We start from the raw sequence: 20,458 nt of genomic DNA, 5'->3' as shown, positions 1-20,458 counted from the left end.
TAAGGATGCTGGCGCGGATTGGGGAGAGCAGCCGCAAGCTGTTTCTGCACAGGGAAGGGGCCGCTGCTGGGCGCTGGCCCCAGGCGATCAGCCCTGGGCTCCACCACGGCCTAATTAGCTCGTTTGCATCGTTAGGCATGGGCTTGGGGGGGTGTTCAAAGAGAAGGCTCAGCCGGTTTCAAAGCGAGACTCAAAAACATCTTTACACCCAGAGAGAGACGTGGTGGGGAGACCGGGGGGATTCCCTGCTAACAGGGACTGATTGCTGATGGCACCATTTTCCTTGGCACGTTGGCTAGAAATAGCCATTAGCCTGTTGCCCCCATCCTCCTGGAGATGCAGTGGCACCTTCCTGCCCCAGCTCCCCTCCTTCCCCTGGAGCCGCCGTGGTGAGCTGGGGTCTCCACTAGGCTGAGAGCACAGCAGGGGTTGCTCTGAGCTGCTCCCCAGCACCGGCTGTGCCCCAGCCGCTCAGGGAAGCTCGGCCGGCAGCTGGGGAAGGGTTAACCCTGGAGCCTTCCCAGCCAATTACCACTGGTCTGACCCCACGGATGCTGCTCTCTCCTTATCAGAGGGAGATGATAACCAGCTATAAGAAGTTAATGATGCTGCAGGATGAGTCAATGCTCTCCCACTGCTCTCCAGATGTTCCCGTCCCTTCCCCAGGGGAATGACGGAGGGATTCCATCCGTCTGCCACAAATAGAAGAAAAACACCCCAAAACCCCAACCTCAACCCCATACCAACCCCCTCCAGCACCCAACCTGCTTGCTGACCTGCTGGCAGAGCAAGCAAGCAGCCGGGGACCAGCAGAGAGCATCCCTTGCCCGTGGGGGATGAAAAACAGGAATAAATTTGGGGCTGGGGAAGGGATGCATGAGATGACCACCGGCCCAGAGGCAAAAGCGATGGGTGCTCCCAGCCTCCTCCCACCGGGATACCAGACCCCGCGTCCCAGCAGAGACAGAGGGGTGCAGAGGCTTTGGGCTGAGTCAGGCTGGGCAGGAAACACCAGGACCTCTCCCGGCAGCTGCAGCCAGCCGGGGAGGTGTGAGTAAGCCTGGAGTTTCGGTAAACGCGGAGGATGTTTAGCCAAGAGGTGGAGTGGAGGAGGTGGGGGGATGTGTTTGGAAGGAGAGGCTTGAGCGGATCCTGGTAACCGGCTTTCCCCTGGATGTGGCCACAGGTGACGGCTGCACCCACATCCCCGGCCAGCGCGTGGGTGATAGGGCGCAGACCCTGCCCAGCACCCACGGCCTCTCTCGCAGCAGGGTGCAGCAGGGAGTCCTACAAGCTCAGCTGGACCTTGGCTGCCAAGTGCTGCTGCAGCACGATGCTCTTGGCTTCCTAGTCCCCGTGGCAGAGGGGCACCCAAGCCACCCATACCTGGGGCTGACTTCAATACTGACTTGGGATTTTCCCTACTCCTTCCAGACCTTTTAGGTTTAATCGCTAGCTGGTGCTGCAGGGATGTCTTTGTTCTCCAGTCCTGGGGGCCATACCTTTCCATCCGCATGGAGGCTGCCTGCACAAGGAGCTGTACACCCCTCAAACCGGAGCGCTGGAGGCTCCTGGGCATCCCACAGTGGGGGTTTACTGGGGAACTGTGCACCAAATCAGGGAATATTTCCCCAGCTTTGATTCAGCATCAGTGTAACATCTCTCAGCCAGCTCACTGGTAGCTTGCGCTGAGGACTTGGCAGCCACCAGGACACCCCCTGCCCATGCATGGGAGCTCCTGGCAGCCCCAAACACCCTCCCAGCTGGGTTTTACCTCACCATACCCCCGGCTTGCACTCAACCAGGACAGGGGTGCTGGGACCCCCTTTCAAGGGTGCCCAGTGAGGCTGCCTTCCCCTGCCTCAGCTTCCCGAGGGCAGTTCCCTGCCTCAGTTTCCCCAGCAGCTATGGGAGGGGATGGCAAAAGCTCACCACCAGTTCACCCAATGGGCCTGGCAGGGATGACTGCACCACTGCTGTTTATTTACCCTTCTTTCATCACCACCAAATATAAGAGATGAGCTCATGCCTCTTGCCAGGCTCTGACGACGCAGGGTTTATTTCTACTGCAGGTATAAATAAAAAGCAGCGCAGCAGGCACTGGGGAGCCTTAGGTTTGGGAGTAAAGTCATCGTGGTGGGGTTAATAGCTTGGCCAGGGAAAAACAGAGCCCTGGGGGGGCCTCGAACCCCCTTTGGCATCCCAGGGATGAGGATGGGGATGCGCTCCCTCCCTGGACACCCACGCCATGATGATGGGGGTAGCAGTGTGAGGCCCCCCAGGGTGCTCTTTACTTCAGCCCAGTCCTTTCTGCCCAGCAGCAGCTCCTGGCAGTCCCAGCAAAGCTCCGGGGCCCACCATCGCTCGCTAATCCCCACCGAGCCCTGACCTAATTCCTGGGCACGTGAATGTGTTTCCAGGCAGACTGCTCTGCGCCGGGGCCCGAGATCAAAGCATGCAGGATGGCAGCACAGGCACAGCACGCCTGGAGACACCAGCTCCAATCCGCCTCGCGCTGCTGCCGGATTCGCCCCGGCATCCCAGGGTGCAGGCAGCTCCTGCCTGGCCCTGCCAGTAGCGGAGGTTTTTCCCAGTGCTACCTGGGGAAGGCTCATGGTGTTTGCATCTGCTGATGGACCCCAGAGCCCAGATCGGGGCATGGGGTATCCAAAATCTGGGACGTTTCAGTGCTGGATGGGTTCAGCCCCGTACGAGCCATACGGGGCACCCAGGGACCCCTGTCTCTGCACCCCGTCCCCCACCAGGGAGGAGGGAGGAGGATTCAGACCATTCCTCACCAGTGGTGGCAAAGCACTGCCCAGCAACTGCACGCAGGACTTTGCAGCCATCCCCACGCCAAGCCTTCTCCAGCTTGGGTCCCCCAGCTCTGAAGGCCTCCAGCACCCACCAGCCCACTCACGGCTCTGCTGCCACTGGCCAGAGAAGGTCCCATGTTTCCAGGTTCAGTGGCAGCCATGAGAAGAAGGCTGCCTGGCACATTTCAGGGGAAGAGGGGTGCAGGCAAGAGCCTGAGCAAGCATGGGGTGAGAAGACATCACCCCTGGGCACTGGTGGGGCTCGTACACCTCATGTCCACAGGCACACACTGGTGACTTTGCAGGTGATTTGCCCCATCCCCTGCGCTCCGAACAGCTCCTGAGCCACACACAGGGGACAGCAGGAGTGCTGGGGGCTGGAAACCCTCGGGGTCAGCGTGTGGCCCCTGGCATGATGGGCACAGAGATGCCCCCAGGCCTTGAAGCAGCCCAACAGGCAGGCGCTACAGGGAGCACTGGAGGCAGCTGGGGCAAGTGCTGCACCCTGCTGCTGCCGTTTAAAACTCTACTTTCTTCTTTTTCTGCCCATAACTCTTCCCCTTGCAGCTGCAGCAGGGCTCCTGGCTGGCTGATCACCCACAACCCTTTGGCAAGTCCCCCCGGCCCCTGTGGGGTTGCGGCTTTTTGTTAAGTCCCTTTTTGGTGCTGCCACATGACTCCAACTCCCATGTTCACTTATGTCGCATGGCCCCGCTTGCTTCTCAGGGCATTAGGGTCTGAACTGAGCACCAAGTGTCCTAAAACAATTAATTCTCCTCTGGAACAAGTGTAAGCTGGCTGTGACCCCAACCACCCTTTGGTCCATGCTTCACCTGCTGGCCCCAGTGGCATCTCAGCTGGGTGGTAGCCGACGTGCTCACTTCACAGACCCCCTTTATCAGTGAGCTTTGTCTTTGCTTTCTTTTTTTTTTCCCCTATAAATAATTTTTCTTGCATCATCCAACATGGAAATACCAAGTTTGGTGCACAGGCTCTAGCCAGCTGTCAGATGCCACCATCCTGCAGGACGTCACCGGTGCTGGGATGAGGACAGGTTCAGCCCAGGCTGTAGAGCCACGTGGAGCCATGCTGCATCCAAGCCCGCTGTGCCCACCACTGCTGCAGCCCCACGAGGATGGGAAACCTTCATCCCAAAGCCTGGGTGATGTTTGGCTTAGGCACTGTCTATCAGGCTAGGTCCCTCACAGGTAAGGGTTCCGAAGGGGCCAGGGCTGGGGAAAGGGTTTGATCAGCACACCTCAGACGGGTGCCTGTGCTGCCCAGCCCCAGGGTCACAATGTCCATGGGCTCTCCGGGACAGCCAGGACTGCTCTGACCTGCATGAGTCCTTGTCCCTGGAGAAACCTCCTCCTTCCCATCAAAAGTTCAGATTCTCTTTCAGTGTAGAAAACACCCTGTTTTCTCTGACATGTTAAGATTTGGGGGTAAGAAAACCAACACTCGAAGTTTTCCAGCCCCTGCTCCTTTTTCCTTGCGCTCTCTAGCAATTTTCCTGCCACCACTGCCAAACACCAGCATGATTTGGATATTCACAGGGAAGCTGAAACCCCCGGTGGGAACCCGGTTTTCCCCCCAGCTGAGACGCTGTTCGCTTCCAGTCACCACCAGCCCCAGCTCCGATTTCTCCCCGTTCCCCAAGATGGAGCTTGACTTTCACAGGTGGGCTGCTGGCGGAGATGGGTTACTGGAGGGATGGAAGAGGAGGAAGAGAAACGTGACCCTCGCCTCTGCCGTCTTGTGTATGGGGCATGCAGACTCCTGGTTTTTGGCAGGGATGTTTTACTCCACCAAATGCAACAGAAGGGCCTGTATGGCAGCCAAAGCAGAGATGTTCTCCTGCCCTCCCCAGCCCAGTTTGGGCTCCAGCAGGGCCCTGGGGAAGCGTGGCTGAGTCTCTGGTCCGCAGAAGGCTACGGGGGGGGGCAGGCTGCCGAGCCTGGGCTTAGCCGGGATGCTTGGCCCTGGCAGGAACATCATCCCCTCTCTGTTTGCAGAGCATCCCTGTGGCAGGCCTGAGCATCAGCCCCTCTAGCTGAGAGCTAGCAAACTTGTGATATGTCCTACCCCCTGCAGCCAGCTCCAGGGATCTCTGGCTTTGCCCAGCCCTGGTGTTGCCAAGCGCACAGGGCAGCCCCCTGAGCTGCCAAGTAAAAAAGCTTATTTAGGTCCTAGAAGAGATGGTGGGGCTTGGGAGCATCAAGTCACATGGGGCTGTGAGGGATTTTTCAGGGCTTTCCAAGGGTTTGAAAAATAACGATGGCATTTCCCTGCCCAGTGCTGGCTCCTTGCAGTGGGAGATTGAAAACCTGGATGGTCCCAGCAACTGCTCCGCAGCTCTAGCCCGGTCTCCGGCAAAGCCAGTGGGGTTTGCCCCTGGGCTGGGGGATTCTCCTGAGACTGGGCAGGATTTCGGTGGTGACCGCTACCGGGGAGCCCTGTGCCTGTCGGGGCTGCTGCACCGACTGCGCGGGGAGCTTGCAGGACCCGTAACTTCTGCGTGCTCGGAAAGCAAAGCATCCTTCTCACGCTGCTGTTGCTGTCCCTGCCCAGCCTGGGCCGCGGGGATTGCTCTCCGGACCCCTTCACCTCCTCGGGAGATCAGCCGGGAAATCTGGGCCGGGGGACGAGGGCACCCGGCTGCTCCTACCCACCCCCCCACCCCCCCCCCCCAAGCCTGCAACGGGGGCTCCCACATGGAGGGGAGAGCGGGCTGCTGGGGTGCACCGTGCCCCCATCATCCCCGGGGGAGCAGAGCGCTCCTCGGACAGCGGGGACCGAGCAGCCCCGTCCCCCCCCCCCCCCCCACCCCAGCATCCCCCCCCCCCCGCTCCTGCATCCCTTCCTTCTACCGCAGCCCCGTCCCCCCCCCCCCCCCCCCGCCCGGCGGGGACTCGTCTCCCGGTACGCGGGGAAACGATGAGGTCATGTTGCTTAATATAGCGATTTCATCACAGCCCTTCTCCCCAGCAACACGGCCCGGCTGCCGCCGGCTCCCGGCGCTGGCAGAGCCGCCGCTCCCCCCCCGCCCCCCACTCCCGGCTCCCCTCGTTCCCAAGCCGTATCCCGGCCGGCACCTCCCGGGATGCTGAGCCCAAGGGCAGGCGGGGGCGGAGGGGAGGGGGGGGGGTGGGGGGGGGGTGATGGATGCGATGCCAGGACCGGACCGTGCGGGGCCGGACCGTGCCTGGTGCCACAGTGCCGCCCTCTGGGCACCGCGGCCGGCGGGATGGAGATGCTCGCACCCCCCCCCCCCCCAGCGACTCCCCGTCCAAGATTTGGGCGGCACACTGGATCCATCACGTCCCCAGCGCCTCCATACCGTTCGTCCCAGTCGTGAATTTAGGGCCAGGGGTGGGGAGGTCGTTTTTCCCTCCTCCCCACCCGGCTCATATCCGTCCGTCCCCCCCCCCCAGTCCTGCAAAACGCTTCCCATTCTCCTAAAAATTAAGCTTGTTCTTCCCCTTTTCTTTCTCCCTGTCACACCCACAGGAGGCTTTCTCCCTGCCCTGCTTCTCAAATAGAAAACGTAGAGGTTTGCAAAACAAAATATTTTTCTCCCTAAAAAAAAAAAATAAAATAGAGCTTCTAGTGAAGCACCCCAACCCTGCACCTGCAACCCTCTTGGCGGCATCACGCTGGGTTATTGGGGGAGTGGAGGGGGGGCTCGGATGCAGGCAGGGCCTTACAGAGCTGTAATTAGGACCATAATGAGGTTGGAGCCAGTAACCCATCGCTGCTGTGCCTGGGTAGCATGGCTCACCTGGCAGCATCACCTCCACGGCCCCCTTCCCTCTGGGGGATACAGGGAGGGACGTGGCTCTGGGACTTACCCGCCAGAAGAGCCTGCTTCAGCTCAGCATCACCCAGCGCACTGGGGGTGGATCTGTAGAGCACCTCGCTGTCAAGACCTGGGGAGCAGCCAGGAGAGAAGGGTCAGTCCTAAGCCCCAAATCCTCTCTCCAACACAATGGAAGCAGGCAGGGACTGAGATCACCAAGCTCCCCCACCCTGCCCATGCTGTGTGGGTATCAGGGTCCGTGGGGAGAGGTTTGGCTCTCGGGGCACCTCCGAACACGGGCAGAGAGGGTGGTCGTGTGCATGCCCCCATGTATGCCCTGCAGATGGACACCACGGCTGCCCGTACCTTGCTTTTCCAGCGCCTCGATGAGCCTGGCCACAGTCGGCAGCGCCTGCTCGGGGAGGGTGGGGTGCTCGGCGAGCTCTGCCTGCCCAGGGAGCCCTGTGATGGAAAGATGGGGAGAAGGGGCTTGGAAATTCCTGCCTGCAGGAATTCCAGCCTCTTTCCTTGGCTGCCCCGGGACAGGATCAAGCTGCTGCTTTGGCACAGCCACAACCAACACTTCAGCTCATGCATGTCCAATTTTGGAGAACTTCTCCCTTATTTTATCCTCTTTTTGCAGTAAGAGTCACCGTCAGGGGCTAAGCTGCTTGCTGAGATGCAAAGACCTGCTCGGGCATGTGCCCTTCCTGTGGGAAGCATCCCACCCTGAGCGTGGAGATCCTTCAGGCCAAAATCCCTTCTCCACCTCCCCTCCCATGGCACCCAGACTGCCCCCTCTCATCACCCACAGCCCTTAGTAGTACCGGGCTGGAGCTGGGGCACCCGCTCCATACCCAGCAGGGACACGGCTCCCTGCAGCTCTCACCCACTTGGATTCTCTGGTGTCTACAACAGGGCAGAGCACAAGCCCAGGGAGGACTCAGCCACCCCCTTGGCTGGTGCAGACCTCCCCCAGCCCTTGAGGAGCCCTTCAGCCAAACATGGGCCAGGCTTCCCACAGCACAAATCCCCAGGTGCTGCTGGATCCTGGGTTTTATACCAAGGACATCTCATCCCAGACCCTGACAGAGAGGAGCAAACCCCTGGCAGGGGTGACAGCAGCTCTCCTTACATGCTTATCCAGGGCATGTTGTATCCATCCATCCATCTATCCCTCCCTCCCTTCTTATCACCCCAGCTGATAAACCCTTCCTTGTGCAGGTTATACCCGGTGGAGACTCTGGCAGTGCAGTGCTGGGATTTCCCTCCACACTGTCTTGTTAGTGGGATTGAACCCCCCGGGAAGGCAGCAGGCAGGGGCAGGGAGGAGCAGGCAGGGGGCTGGCAGGGGCTGCCACCGGCCGTAGCACATCAGAGCCGTGTGCGAGCGCCAGGGCGTGGATGACATCTGGAAAGGCTGATGTGTCAAGAGCTCTTGTGCCCGTTTTTATCTGGTGAGCAGATCTGTTCTGGTGGAAATATATTTTAAAAAATTATAGCACATTACATAAAGCCCGAGTGTGACTTTTCCCCGCAGCGAGCTACGCTCCAACTCAGCCAACTCCAGCGTCAGGTTCATTCTGTCTTTGGTTTTTGCTGCCTGGCAGAAGGCAGGGAGCTCACGTGTGAAGCCAATAAACCCATAATGGTTTTAAGGAATGAAAAAGAAAAAAAAAAAAGGGGGGGGGCTGTGGACAGGGCCATGCTGCCTTTGACCTTTTGCAAAAACAAAACCTGCTGCAACTGGTGGATCAGAGCCCTCATCTTTGCCATGGTAATGCCCTGGTGCTCCCTAGAGAGCAGGGAAGGATGCAAACCCCCTGCTTGTAGGTGGCTGATCTGGTCCCCAAGCACAGCTGTGACCCCCAAGCCTGGCAACAGGGTCCCCTCCGCTGCCCGATGGGGATGTGTGGGTGCGTCGGGTGGGTACGGGGAAGATTTCAGGGTTTAAAGCAAAGCAGGTGGTTGGGACTCCATGGAAAATGTCCCCACCACACAGGTGATTTTTTAATTAGGGAAAACCAGTTTTGGCTTCCAAGGTGATGGTCTGGGTAAAGGCGGTAATGGCAAAAAACAACCATCTCTTTCTCCTTCCTGGATACAGCAGAAATAGCCCCAAGCTCAGGTTGGAGGTTTAGCCCATCCTCTCCCCTCAGGGTGCCAGGCTGGACCCCAGTGTACCGATGCACTGCTTGGCTCCAACCCCGAGTGAGGCAGAGGTGACACTTTGCAGCAGTGATGCAGCCCAGGACAACCAGGCAGGGGCAAAACAGCCGCTGAGCTCCTGGGAAGTCCCCCGGGGACTCAGAACCACCGCAGAACAACTTTTAGGATGTTATTTAATTTAAAAAAGGCCATTCCTCCCTGCAGAGCCAGCCCTGGCTCTGGGGCAGGGCTGGGAAATGCAGTGTGTCTCTCCCATTCAGGGCTCTCTGCAGGGCTTCACCCTGTTCGGGGTCCCCGGGGTCCCCAGTGTCCCCAGCCAGCACTGGGGCTCAGTGGGCACCGAGGGCACGCAGGGCAGTACGCTGCTGTTGCAGAAAAATAGGCATTCTTGCCAGCCAAAACAAACGTCCCTCAAAACCTCCATCTGGGAATGGAAACAGTATAGGAAGATTTTTGAGGGAAAAAAAAAAAAAAAAAAGAAAAAAAAAGAAAAAAAAGTCCCTTCTCTTCCAAGAGCATGTTGGAGATTTTTACTCCAAGGGAAATCCTGCCAGCCGGGAGGTTTGGGTTTAAACTGACATAAAACGGTACATGCTGCTCCGCTGCTGCAGAAAGACGTCATCATGGGCCACGAGTGTCCCCTGCTGAGGCACCCACACACCTTGGCATTGCCCCAGGAAAGGCACCCCACGGAGGGGCACCCCACAGCACAGCACTGGGGAGGCAGCACCCAACATCCCCCTGGACAGTGAGGCTGGACACAAGGCCGTGACCAGAGCATGTCCTGCAGCACCCTCTCCAGTCCACCCCCAAAACCTGGTTTTAGTGTTTTTTTTCCCTATTAAAAAAAAAAATAAATCTCAGTTTTACATTTTTTTAAATTTTAAGTTGCTATCCTCTCACGCAAGCGCTCACAGGGCTAGGGCTCCTGCGCTGAGACCTTCCACATGGGCCAGGCGCATCCCCAGCCAGGCTGTGCTTGCTGCTGGGGATGCGCCTCGATCTGTGGGGCATCGCCATGTCCCTGGCACCTGCGGGCAGGGGTCCCTGGGCACATCTCCCAGCCTCTCAGAGAGGAGCCCATATCACCCCCTGCGTGGGGCAGGCGCGAGGCAATGGTGATGGGCAGCAAGGGCAGAAGCAAGAAGGTGGCTTCACGCTTCTCCCTGGTGAACGGGGCTGGAGAGCCCTTGGATCTGCTCCTGTCTGACCCGAGTTATCCACAATACAGCACCGCGTTTGCTAGGACTCTGCCTCCCAAACAGCCAGGGGGTAGAGGGCTCTTCACGCACCACTATGCTTGACTGGGAAGGGGACTCAGACCCCTTGTTTGGCACAGTAAGCACCCCCAAAAAGTGGCCTCTTCCCTCCTGCAAAGGTAGCACATAGCTGCTCACTGATCCTCACCAGCGCTGCTGGGACTGTGGCTGCCTTGGCACACTCATAGCGTTGGTCGGGGAGGAGCACCCATGTTGCGGTGAGAGGAGGCAGAGGGGGGTCTCGGTATCCTTCTCATGCTGCTGGGGGGAGCTGAGCAGCAGGATCCGCATGGCAACCCCACACGCAGTGGCAGATGGTGTCAGGAAAAGGAGTTGCCCCACATCAGCTGAGTCCTGCCGTGCTCAGTCCAGGTACCCTCTTAAATCTTAAATGGCAAGGGGGCCTTGAACCATATTTTGGAGGGAGGTGGACTCCGCATAGCAGGTGCCCCTCTAAACCTGGGACCAAGGTACCTCCGAAGCATAGCCAGCCCAGGAGGGAAAGAGCCTCTCCGGTTACCACATCTGTGCCTTGGTCCCAAACTGGGCAAGGAGGGTGCCTGAGGCACCGGGCCAGCAGCTGGGTAGGTTTTGGGCAGCCACGGCTAAAGGCAGTGCTGCTCTCCCAGCCCCAGGCCCACATGGACAGCCATTTTCTCCTCCATCACATCCCAGAGAAGGAGAGCACCACGGCTTTGGCTGGGGTCGCCAGGTCGTGCCTGGCTGGAAGGGGGGTTTCTTACTTTGCTTTTTTTTTTAGCTTGGGTACATTATGCAACTGCTGTGAAATCCCTCCCAGCCCCAACGCACTTGGCCACGGTAAGTGGCAAGGGCAGAGCCGGCTGCACGAGCTCGGCAGATCCCGGCAAAGAAACGGCCAGAGGCCCCCAAGCCAGGAAGGGCCCTGCCAAATATTTCCCTCAGCACTGTGCTGCAGCCCCCAGGGATAGAGGAACCCCCCAGGGACCAACCCAACCGCCTGCCAAGATTGTCCCCCGTCCCAGTTTGCACAAAGTGACAGTGAGGCCGGGAGCTGGCCGGGGGCCAGCGCTCACCCAGGCACCGAGAGCAGCCAGAATCGGGTGCCGCAGTGGTGGGGAAAAGAGCAGTTGGAAAAAAAGGTCCCTAGGGACCACCGGGGGGGCTTTCTGCTCCTCTCTGGGGGGGCCAAAGGGCTCCTACATCTTCTCCTGTGCTCTCACAGACATGGACCTCCTTGGACACCCCATGCCAGCACAGCAGCCAGCCTGGGATGCTAGCGAGAAGCAATCCCTGCAGTGTGTTTCCCTGGGGGAGAGCGATACCCTGGGCACCGCCTGCCCCTCCTGCGGCTGCCGCGATGCACCAGGGCAGATAATCCCTGGGGCAGCTCCTCCTTCTGGGGCTGGATCCCCATCCCGAGGGTGGATCCCCACCAAGCCACCCCAAACGCAAGCATCCACCTGGGCTCCACGCCACCCTCGCCATCTTGCAGGGGATGCCCACCCGTGGGCTCCCACCTTCCCGCTCCTCCAGCACTCACTCACCCCAGGATGTGGGGGTCCCCGCAGGTGGCGGGGGCAAGGGCCGTGGCCTGGCCTTGGTGGCGGCGGTGACGATGCGTGCGGGACCCAGATACTCCACGTAGGTGCCGGGGAAGTCGCCGCGCTCCTTGGTGCGCTCGTTGAGGCCGTGGAGCCAACCCTGGGGGCTGCGCTCGTCCCCGTCCTTGTAGTCGGGGCTGCTGAGCAGCCCGGCCCTGCTGACCGTCAGCACATCCCCGGGGCACAGTGCCAGGTCCTCCTCCCGGTCCTTCTGGTACTCGTAGAGAGCCCGGTACTGCAGCCCGTCCGAGGAGGCCATGGTGACGGCGTGGCGTGGGTCACGCTGCCCAAATCCTGCCGGGCATCAGGGGCCCGGGGTGCCCGCACAGGGCAGGTATGGCTGGGCTAGGGCAATGCGGCGGGGATGGGAGCGCTCCCTTCCCTGCGCACGCAGAATAAAAATCTTCGGTGTTGGAAAATCTCTGCGTTGGAGAGCGGCTCCTGACCCCTCCAGCCCCAAAATCACCACGGAGCCACGCCGGTGCCCAGGGCTCGGCAGGGTTATCTCACGTGTGGACAGGGAGCCTTTTCATCACCGGGGCAAACGGAGGGGAGCAAATGAGGCTAATTGGGGTGCTGGGTACAAACGTGCCGTCCTCTTCTCAGCCTGGTCTCATCTGCACGACGCTGGGGACCTCCCTCTCTCTGCCAGAGAGAAAGGCAGCGTGTTAGCGACCAAACTGCTGTCTCGACCCCAACCCCACCGCCCCGTCCCACCATCCCAGCCTCCCAATACTGGGGAGAGCCCAGCGGCTCGCTCAGCTCCGGCTTCCCAGGGAGCACCCACCAGCAGAGCTTGGCCGCTGCACGCAAGGAAAGTACCGGCAAGAGTCTGGAAAGTAGGGCAAGAGATCACGCCACGAGCTTTTAAAATAGACATATGTGTTGAGAAACCTCCTGCTGCACGCAGTCCGGCAGCTCCAGCCTGGCATTGCTGCACGGAGCTGGCGGATGAAGACGTAGGATTTTCGGGTGGTTTGGGTTGGTTTGTTTTTTTTTGGGGGTGGGTGGGTGGGATTTTTTGGTGCATTTTTAAATATTCGTCCAAGAGAGACATCTTCCCCGGGGGAAAAAAGCTGTGCTGCTGCCCCCCCCCTCAAGCTTCCCGCAGGACCCCGCGGAAAAGATCTGCCTGGAAGGATGGATAGATAAACGATAAGCAGCAACCTCCGGGCCGTCCGTTTGTTTGTCCGTCCATCCATCCATTCATTCATTCATCCAGCCACCCACCTCCCACAGCCCTCCCGTTAGCCCCTTCAAACCTTACCGGGAGCGGCGACACCCCCGGCGGGAGCGGAGAACGGGAGCGAAGCGGAGCCGGTCCGGCCGCCCCGGCCCCGCCGAGCCGCGCTCCGGTGGTGATGTCAGCGTCCCTCCTCCCCCTCCCCGGTAGCCGGGCGGCCCCCCCCCGCCGCAACGCGGCGGGGGGGGGCGCCCGGCTACCGGGGAGGGGGAGAATCGTACGAGTAGGTGGATGATTTCATCCCCAGATGCAGCATCTTTGCTCTAAAATTGCCTTCTCTGTGGGATGGAGAGCCACAGATTTGCTGGGGGGGGTGTGTGTGTGTGTTCATCCATCCTTAGGGATGCTAAAGGACAGGGGAGGACCAGCACCCCATAGACCCCTTCCCATCATACCAGCCAGCTCTCCCTGCCCCAGCACCCAGCTCGCCCACCCATCCCTTAGCCAGGCTAGAAAACACGCACAGGACAGAGCTACCATGGAGAATCCCAGCGCAGGGATGCTCCGCTTCCTCGCTTTCCTTCTGAGCGTTTGCCCAGAAATGTTCCCCAGACCTAGGGTAAGGGCTGGGCACCCCATAAAACAGTGCAGGGCGATGCTGCGAGAGCTCCGGCGTGCAGTAAGGCTCCTTAAAAATTAACGAGGCAGCAATTAAAATGCAATGGGGCAGAACTTGGAGGGGGCTGGCAGGGCTCGTATGGAAAGGGCCAAGCTCAGCCACAGCGGGGACACAGACATCGCCAGCCCATGGCAACAGCAGTGCTGTTGCATGCAACAAGAGCATCAGTTCTCAGCTCACTTCCAGCTGAGGTACACCCATGGTTCGTTTCTCAGCAAGTCTCAGCAGAGCCAGTTACGCTGGTGCATGGACAAGCTTTCCCAATATTTGATTGTTTGTGAGGCACAAAGAGGTTGATGTGATGTTCCCAGAGGTGCAGAGGCTTAGGGGGTTTTTTCTTCTTTTTAAATCCTTGCTTCTCACACTGACTTCTCTGAACTGGCAGTTGCTCCTTGTCTTTGCTGCAGGTTGGGCATCCTAAAAATAGATGGTACCTAAAACACAGGCACTGGGAAATGCATGCTGGCTGAATCCAGGCCAGTGCTGGAGCAGTGCGGGGGTAGCACAAGGTCCAAGGGGGCACCCCAGGTGCCAGGAAAACTGAGGAAACTGAAGCACAGAGGCCAGCAGAGCAACACAGGAGATGTATGGCCCTTCTCATCCATAATTTCAGCAAACTCCCCCCTCCTTTCCCTGCAATGTATGGCCTGACTGTGCAGGGCAGGAGCATCCTGAGGGATTTCAGCCCAGCTGCATCTCCCTGGGCAGCACGCAGCCCCCACTGTCCTGCTCTCCAGCCCGGACCCAGCCCAGCTGCTGGCCTTCGGGGACTAATAGGGCTTTTTCTCTCCCTCGTCCCATTTCTGCTGGCACCGTGCTGCTGCTGCTGCTGCAGCTGCCGGGATAGATTCAGAATCAGCTGCAAACAACCAGACGCTGCCCTCCCCCGAGTCCTGCTTCCCTGCCTGGGGCTGCCCCAGTTGTGTCCCCGGTGCCCCACTGGGGACAAAGGGATTTTGCCGAGTGCCTAAAGCCCTGCTTGGTCTCCCCAGACTGTCCCACGGGAGCCCAACCAGCCAAACAGGGATGGGCACGGTGCCAGCTCTCTAGGGGCTGCCTGGGGAAAGATGAGGAGGTGTTTTCCCTCCTGGGAGAGGATTAGAGCTGGGGAGGCTGGTGGGTATATCACCATCAGATATTACCACCCATCCTATCCTAGGATCAATCCTATATACAGGCCAGGAACTACCACAGTCCCAGGGCTCTGGGGCAGGGAAACACTCTGACATGAGGCCCACCATCTCTTCCCAGGCTGCTGAATGGGATCCTTCCTTCCCAGCAGTAAACATCTTCCCCTCCTGATGTACCTCAGGGTCCCCAAACCCAAAGGCACCATCTCCTGCTGGAGCCAAGTCCCATTGCCCCCCCCCCCCCCCCCGACAGGGCTGAGCATCACCCCAGCCTTCCCAGCTCCTGTTCTAGGGGTTCTCCTCATTGCTTGCCTCCAGACATCCCCCAGCCCTCAGAGCTTCTCTTGCACCCACTTCAGCTGCACTGGAGCAGGATCATTCCCCAAACTCCCCCACCCTCAGCTGCCCCTCACCCTGTATCACCCCTACACTGTTAATTTAAATCCTCACCTCACTGCCCAGAGGTGGGTGCATCCCCCAGCGTGGGCAGAAAACCTTCAGAGAGCACCCTATGAAGAAGTAAAGGGTGGTTTAGGTCTTCACTTCTATTTATTGAGCATGCAGAGGAGCTGCTTGTCAGGTCCTGATTAGCTACAGATCCCTCCTCGCTTGCTTAATGAGCAGCACTCATTGCAATGGGAGCTTTGCCTTTGACTTGCCTGCCCTTTGCTTTTCTGCAAGGTGTGCAGGAGGAGGCATCCTTGCACCTTGCACCCCCCCGTTTCCCTACAAGCCCCCCTTTGCTCACTATCTGTACTGCCTGGGATGGGATATGGGGTGAGAGAGGGACAAATGTCCTTGCTGGGGTCCCCAGGCCCTGCTGCAAGCCCCTCTCCTCTCCTGGCTGGAGGGACGGCCCTTGGTAGGAGCATCTCCAGGGGATGCTTGACAGGCACTGGCCTCAGCTGTCCACCTCGTCCTTCCCAAAGTGACAGGGGTGGCCCCGCTGCTCTCCAGTTTGCTTCAGGGGCTGCCCAGTGCCATCCTGGCCAGCCCTGAGATGTGCTGGTCACGTTCGTGCCGTGCTTCCTGGCAGTGGCCAGGGGAAGTTAGCCACACGTCTGTGAGTAAATAGAGCATAAATAGAGTTGTTAACGTGCCTGGCTGGAGTAAGTGAGGCTGCGAAACCAGGCTGAGCCCTTCCCAGCTGGAGAAATCAGAGAGAAATGACGTTTGATTCCTGCTGACATTTCGGAGTCGGCTTTTTGGTTTCATCTCTTTCCTCCCTTTGGAGGGGGCCACGCTTTGCTTTCTCTTCTCTTTAGGAGCAGGAAAACTTCTTCTCTCTTGTTTTTTTCCCCGGGTGCCCAAGAGTGAGCTCTGGCTTCTATGGGTTTTGGTTTAGGAAGAGCGAAGTTCTTCTTCAAATAACCTCCCAGTACGGCGCCCACGGGCAGCCGGGAGCCACTCGCTCCTACAGCTACGCTCTGCCACTGCCGCTGAGCTGCCCGGCTGGGCTGGGGGTACCCCCGACTTGAGGAGGAGGATGCTGGAAAAAACCCAAGGAACATAAGGAAAAGCTCAGGGCGATGCCCGGGGCTGGCCTGGGGCACTTTCCTTTGTCCCTCTGCAGGGCTGAAGCTTCACAGCAGGGCAGGTGCCAGGAGCTGCCGGAGCGGGTGCCTGCAGAGAGACTGCTGGTGCCAGGCAGAGCATCCCGGCACGGCACCTGGGACCGACGGCCCCTCAGTGCCACCTCCCTGGGCAGCGGGCACCAGCGCACCCCAGCACCAAGCCCCGAGATGGGCCAGGTCCCGCACCCTGACCCGTGGTGGGAGAAAGATCCATCAACTGGGCGGCCCTGGCCATCCTCACTGGTGAGACAACGGTGAAGGCTTTGCAGCCCGGCTCTTGCTTGCAGCAGCCCCCAGAGCATCAGCGCTCAGGCACGGGGTTGTCCTGACGCGACCCCGCGGCGCAGCCCTCTGCATCCCCGAACCCACCCGGCTTGGCTTTACAGCAGCTGGTGCCTCGGCATGGCCCTTGTTAATTAATTCGGGAGGGATTTGCCAGCCTGGACACATGAGAAACAAGAAAACGTTATCTGGAGGGGCGCAGGCAGGCGGCCAACGGCTGGGCAGGCACGGGGGGACTCGCTGCAGGGGGTAAATGCACGGGAAGAAGTTCAGCCCCATACACAGGCAGGGAGATGTCATCGAACCCCTCTTTAATTGCATTAACACACAGCTAGAAACAGCATCATGATTAAAATCATCCACCTAAGGCGCAGGGCCAGATCCTTACCCTGAGGGACTCATACTAGGGGGGACGCACTACTGGGACATGCTTGCAGCCCCCACTTACCACCCCCATATTTACACCCCAGGCCCTGCATGGCACAGATCATGGCACCAGATGAGGCAGCTCCTGTTTTTTGGACTCAAGTTGTGGTTTTGCACATAGCCATGGCAAAGGGGAGGATTCCCCTGAAGCGGGAGTTGCAGTCGCAGGGATATCGGTATGGTCCCACTGCCTGTGGGGGAATCAGTGATTTTCCCAGTTCTCCAGCCAAAATGCTTTGAGTCCTTTCAAAGCTGACAACTCAAATATTTCATTCTCAAGATGTCAAAAACTTTTGGCTCCTGTAGATTTTTATTTCTCCCCAGCAGGAGGCAGAAAGTGATGAATTCAGCACAGATTTGCAGAATTCAGTAACTTCCACCTGCAAATCTGAAGGGAGGTTCATCTCTGGCACATTGCAGCATGTCCATCCTTCCACCACTCTCCAGGCGACTGGATGCTGGACAGACAGCTGGACAGATGCTGCCAGCCCAAAACACACACATGAAAGCCCTTTGCAAGGGGCTCACCTGGCTGGGGTTACCCCAAAATCCCATCAATCCTGGGCTGGGCTGGTCTCCATGGCTGACCCTGCCTGCTCGGGGCTCTTTTCCTGATGCTTTGCCAGGAGGGAAACTGAGGCACGGAGGGGACATCCCCTGTGCTCTGCTGAGTCCCTGTGGATGGCATTAAGCCGAGCGAGCCCGGCTCAGCACCCACCTGGCCTTCTCGCTGGCAGATTGCTCAGGCTCCTTACCATTTGCTAATTCACGTAGGGTGCTGAGCAGGCTCCAGCAAGCCCTGCTGGCAGGAGAGCTGCCAGGGCACTCCGTGCCCCGCTGGGTGCGAGATGCCAGTTTAGATTCCCCCCCACCTATTCCCAAGCAGATGCTTTGTTAGCATCACAGGCTTATTTGCCTGTAGAGAGGAATGGATGGCTGCTCCGAAATGCCTCCTCGGAGCACTGGGCAGCTGCCTGCACTGCCTCGCTGGAGCCCTGGGTAGGAGAGTCCCGACGCAGGGGAGGTCGTACTTGCAGTGAGCCCAGCCGTTAACTGGAGGATGCCAAGGCCCAGGATCATCAGCAGGGTGGAAGTTCAGCACTCGAACCCTCAAAATGTGAACACGAGCTGGAAGAGGCATGAGGCTGGGAGCAGAGCTTGCAGCTTTTCCCTGAAGGAAAGCCCAGGGAGGGGTGCTCGGTGCAGACACCATGGCCAGATCCTGACACCAGACATGTGGGTGGCTCCCATGCTCCTCCAAGCACGGGCTAGTGGCCGGGCTGGGGACAGAGGACCTCGGAGGTGACCACTTATGGCCATTTTCCTGCTCTCAGCCTCCCAGGGCCAGGTCGCTGGGGAGGAGCCGTGCTACCCGCACCCTGGTGAGAGGCATCCCTGCTCTCCGGGGAAGGGGATGCTTGGCGTCCAGCGCGGCTGCCTGCAGGGATGGGGACAGCGAGGAGGTGGCGGAGCCCTGCCAGGCAGGAGGGACGTGGGAATGTCACCGGGCTCGTCCTGCCGTGGTCAGGCCAGGCCTTCTTGGAGAGCCAGAAAATCCAGCCCTGTGTCCCTAATGGGGCTCGGATGGGCGATGCTGGGGAGCGACCAAACCCCAGGCTGCGGCGCCAGGTACTGGGAAGGGGAGTGGAGCAGCTCATAGCTTGTCCTTTGGTTTTCCCCATGGCTGGGAACGATTGGGAATGACAGCGAGTATTTACATATTTGCCAAAAATTATTATTGGGGTGGGGGGATTGTGTAGAACAAATAGGGTCAGGCTGGAATGGGGCAACTTTTGGGAGAGGGATAATATGATGGGGGTCGTCATTTGCATGTAGGGGGGCAGCGGTCCCCCTTTGCGAGAGGGATGAAGGCTTAGCCCCTCACTTTGAGCGGCTTCATGGCAGCAGCAGATGGGCAGCTGCTGCGGGGAAGGGCTGAGGCTGCAGGCAGCCAGGGGGAAAGGGTTAAAGCCCCCAGCTCCAGCACAGGTTGCATTAATACCCAGGCTGCCTGGGAGGGTTGAATGCTTCCCCCAAATACCACTGGGCTTTGGCTGGATCCCAACAGGGCTGACTTCATCCTGCTGAAATATATCATTACGGCCAGGCAGGGAATTTGCTGTGGGGTCTCAGGGGAGCCAGGCGCGGGGCGGAGCGTGCTGAGCACCCAGAGCCTGCGTTTGCTGCCTGCTGCTGCAGGACGAGGGCTCCCCGGCCTCCTCCATCGCTCCTTGGTTTGATGACAAGCTGAAGGGACACACTGTGGGTGCTGGGGAGGGGACCGACATGACCTCCTGTCCCAAAGGTGCACTGGATGGGCAAGGACCATCCCCCGGTCAGGGCTGGGGATGCAGCATCCCCCCATGTGCTCTTTGGTGCTCTGTTGCAGCCCCCCACCGTGGGAAACCAGCCCTGTTTCAAAGTGTCTTTCCAAAGAAAGTCACTTTTGGCAGCCCTTAGGCAATGGCAGGTCTCCGCTGACCTGCTCCAGCGCTGGCATCTGTTACGGCTGTCACTGCCCACTCCTACCGTCACCCTGCTGGGTGCCCACCAGCAAAAATCTGCCTCGGTCCGTACAGCTTTGGCTTTTCCTTTGCAAACCGGCTCGCGTGGCCATCCCCCAGTGGGTACCACCCCGCTGCCCTCCTCTGTTTTGGCCCAGGAGGTTGGAGATTTGGGGTTCGGAGAGATTCCTGCCCGAGCGGGCCCGAGTGGCAGGGCCAGCAGTGCACCCACAGCATCAGCCCGGGAAGACGGGGTGACCCAGCCGTGGTCGTGCTGGGAGCGGGTGGCAGTGGGGGGCTGTGACCCGTGGGGCTGTCCGTGTCCGGAAAATCCCAAGCAGAGTGCCCAGCACCGCTGCTGAGCGCCTGCGGAGGAGGGCAGCGGGGTAGTACCCCCACCACGGCTGCAGCATCCGCCACGGGTGAAGCCCCCAGGACAGACACCCTTGCCCCCCCCCCCCCCCCCAAAGCCCCCACCCTGGGGGTGTCATCCTCCTGCTCTGTGGGGCTCTGTCGGGTGGGGACACAGGCAGGGGCCCCTAACTCACAGCAGCAGCGGGCCGGGGACATCATCTCCCCCACCCCACGCCAAGAGGCCACGGCGATGGGCGCGGGCAACAGCCGGTCGGGCTACCCGGATCCCCCGGGGCCCGGGCGGCTCCGGCGGCAGAGGGCAGCAAGCCACCGGGCACCCAGGGACACGCGTGGCTTCGCCACCTCCAGGGGGTGGCCCCGGCCGGGCCGGGCCGGGTCGGGCGGGGCGGGGGCGGGGGGCTCCAGCGGCGGGGGCGGCCCCGGGGGCCGCGCCCGTTTAAAAGGCGGCGGCGGCGGGGCGGGGGCGGCACTGTGGTCGGGGCGGGTTGGGTTGGGGCTCTGGGACCTGGTCGCCGCTCAGGTAGGCTGGTTTCGGGGAGTGGAGCCCGTGGGGAGCCCCCAGACTCTCGTGGAGTGGAGTGGAGTTGGGGGGGGGGGGGGCTAAGCCCCGCTCGCAGGAGGGCAGGGGTCGTGCCGAGGTGGGGAGTCCCCCTGATAACCTTTCTGCTCTCCCCAGGTG

The 20,458-nt window shown here is 59.9% G+C and overlaps 1 protein-coding gene across 2 annotated transcripts in view; it reads right to left on the bottom strand.

Moving 5' to 3' along the window:
• Positions 1 to 13,006, bottom strand: part of PIK3R3 (phosphoinositide-3-kinase regulatory subunit 3) — an 83,639-nt gene extending 70,633 nt beyond the window's left edge. The window contains exons 1-4 of one of the 2 annotated variants that reach the window (XM_049808353.1): positions 12,894 to 13,006; positions 11,570 to 12,271; positions 6,982 to 7,077; positions 6,668 to 6,745 (exon numbers count right to left, since the gene is read on the bottom strand). In XM_049808353.1, coding sequence (XP_049664310.1) covers positions 6,668 to 6,745; positions 6,982 to 7,077; positions 11,570 to 11,885 — 490 coding nt within the window. In that variant the 5' untranslated portion in view covers positions 11,886 to 12,271; positions 12,894 to 13,006. The remainder of the gene's footprint in view (positions 1 to 6,667; positions 6,746 to 6,981; positions 7,078 to 11,569; positions 12,272 to 12,893) is intronic. The other variant, XM_049808355.1, reaches the window with a different exon arrangement.
• Between the last annotated feature and the right edge of the window lie 7,452 nt (positions 13,007 to 20,458).

This window comes from Accipiter gentilis, chromosome 8 (genome assembly GCF_929443795.1).
Source record: "Accipiter gentilis chromosome 8, bAccGen1.1, whole genome shotgun sequence".
Classification (NCBI taxonomy): domain Eukaryota; kingdom Metazoa; phylum Chordata; class Aves; order Accipitriformes; family Accipitridae; genus Astur; species Astur gentilis.
The sequence above is the reverse complement of the archived record's forward strand: the minus strand, read 5'-3'. Positions and strand labels throughout refer to the sequence as shown.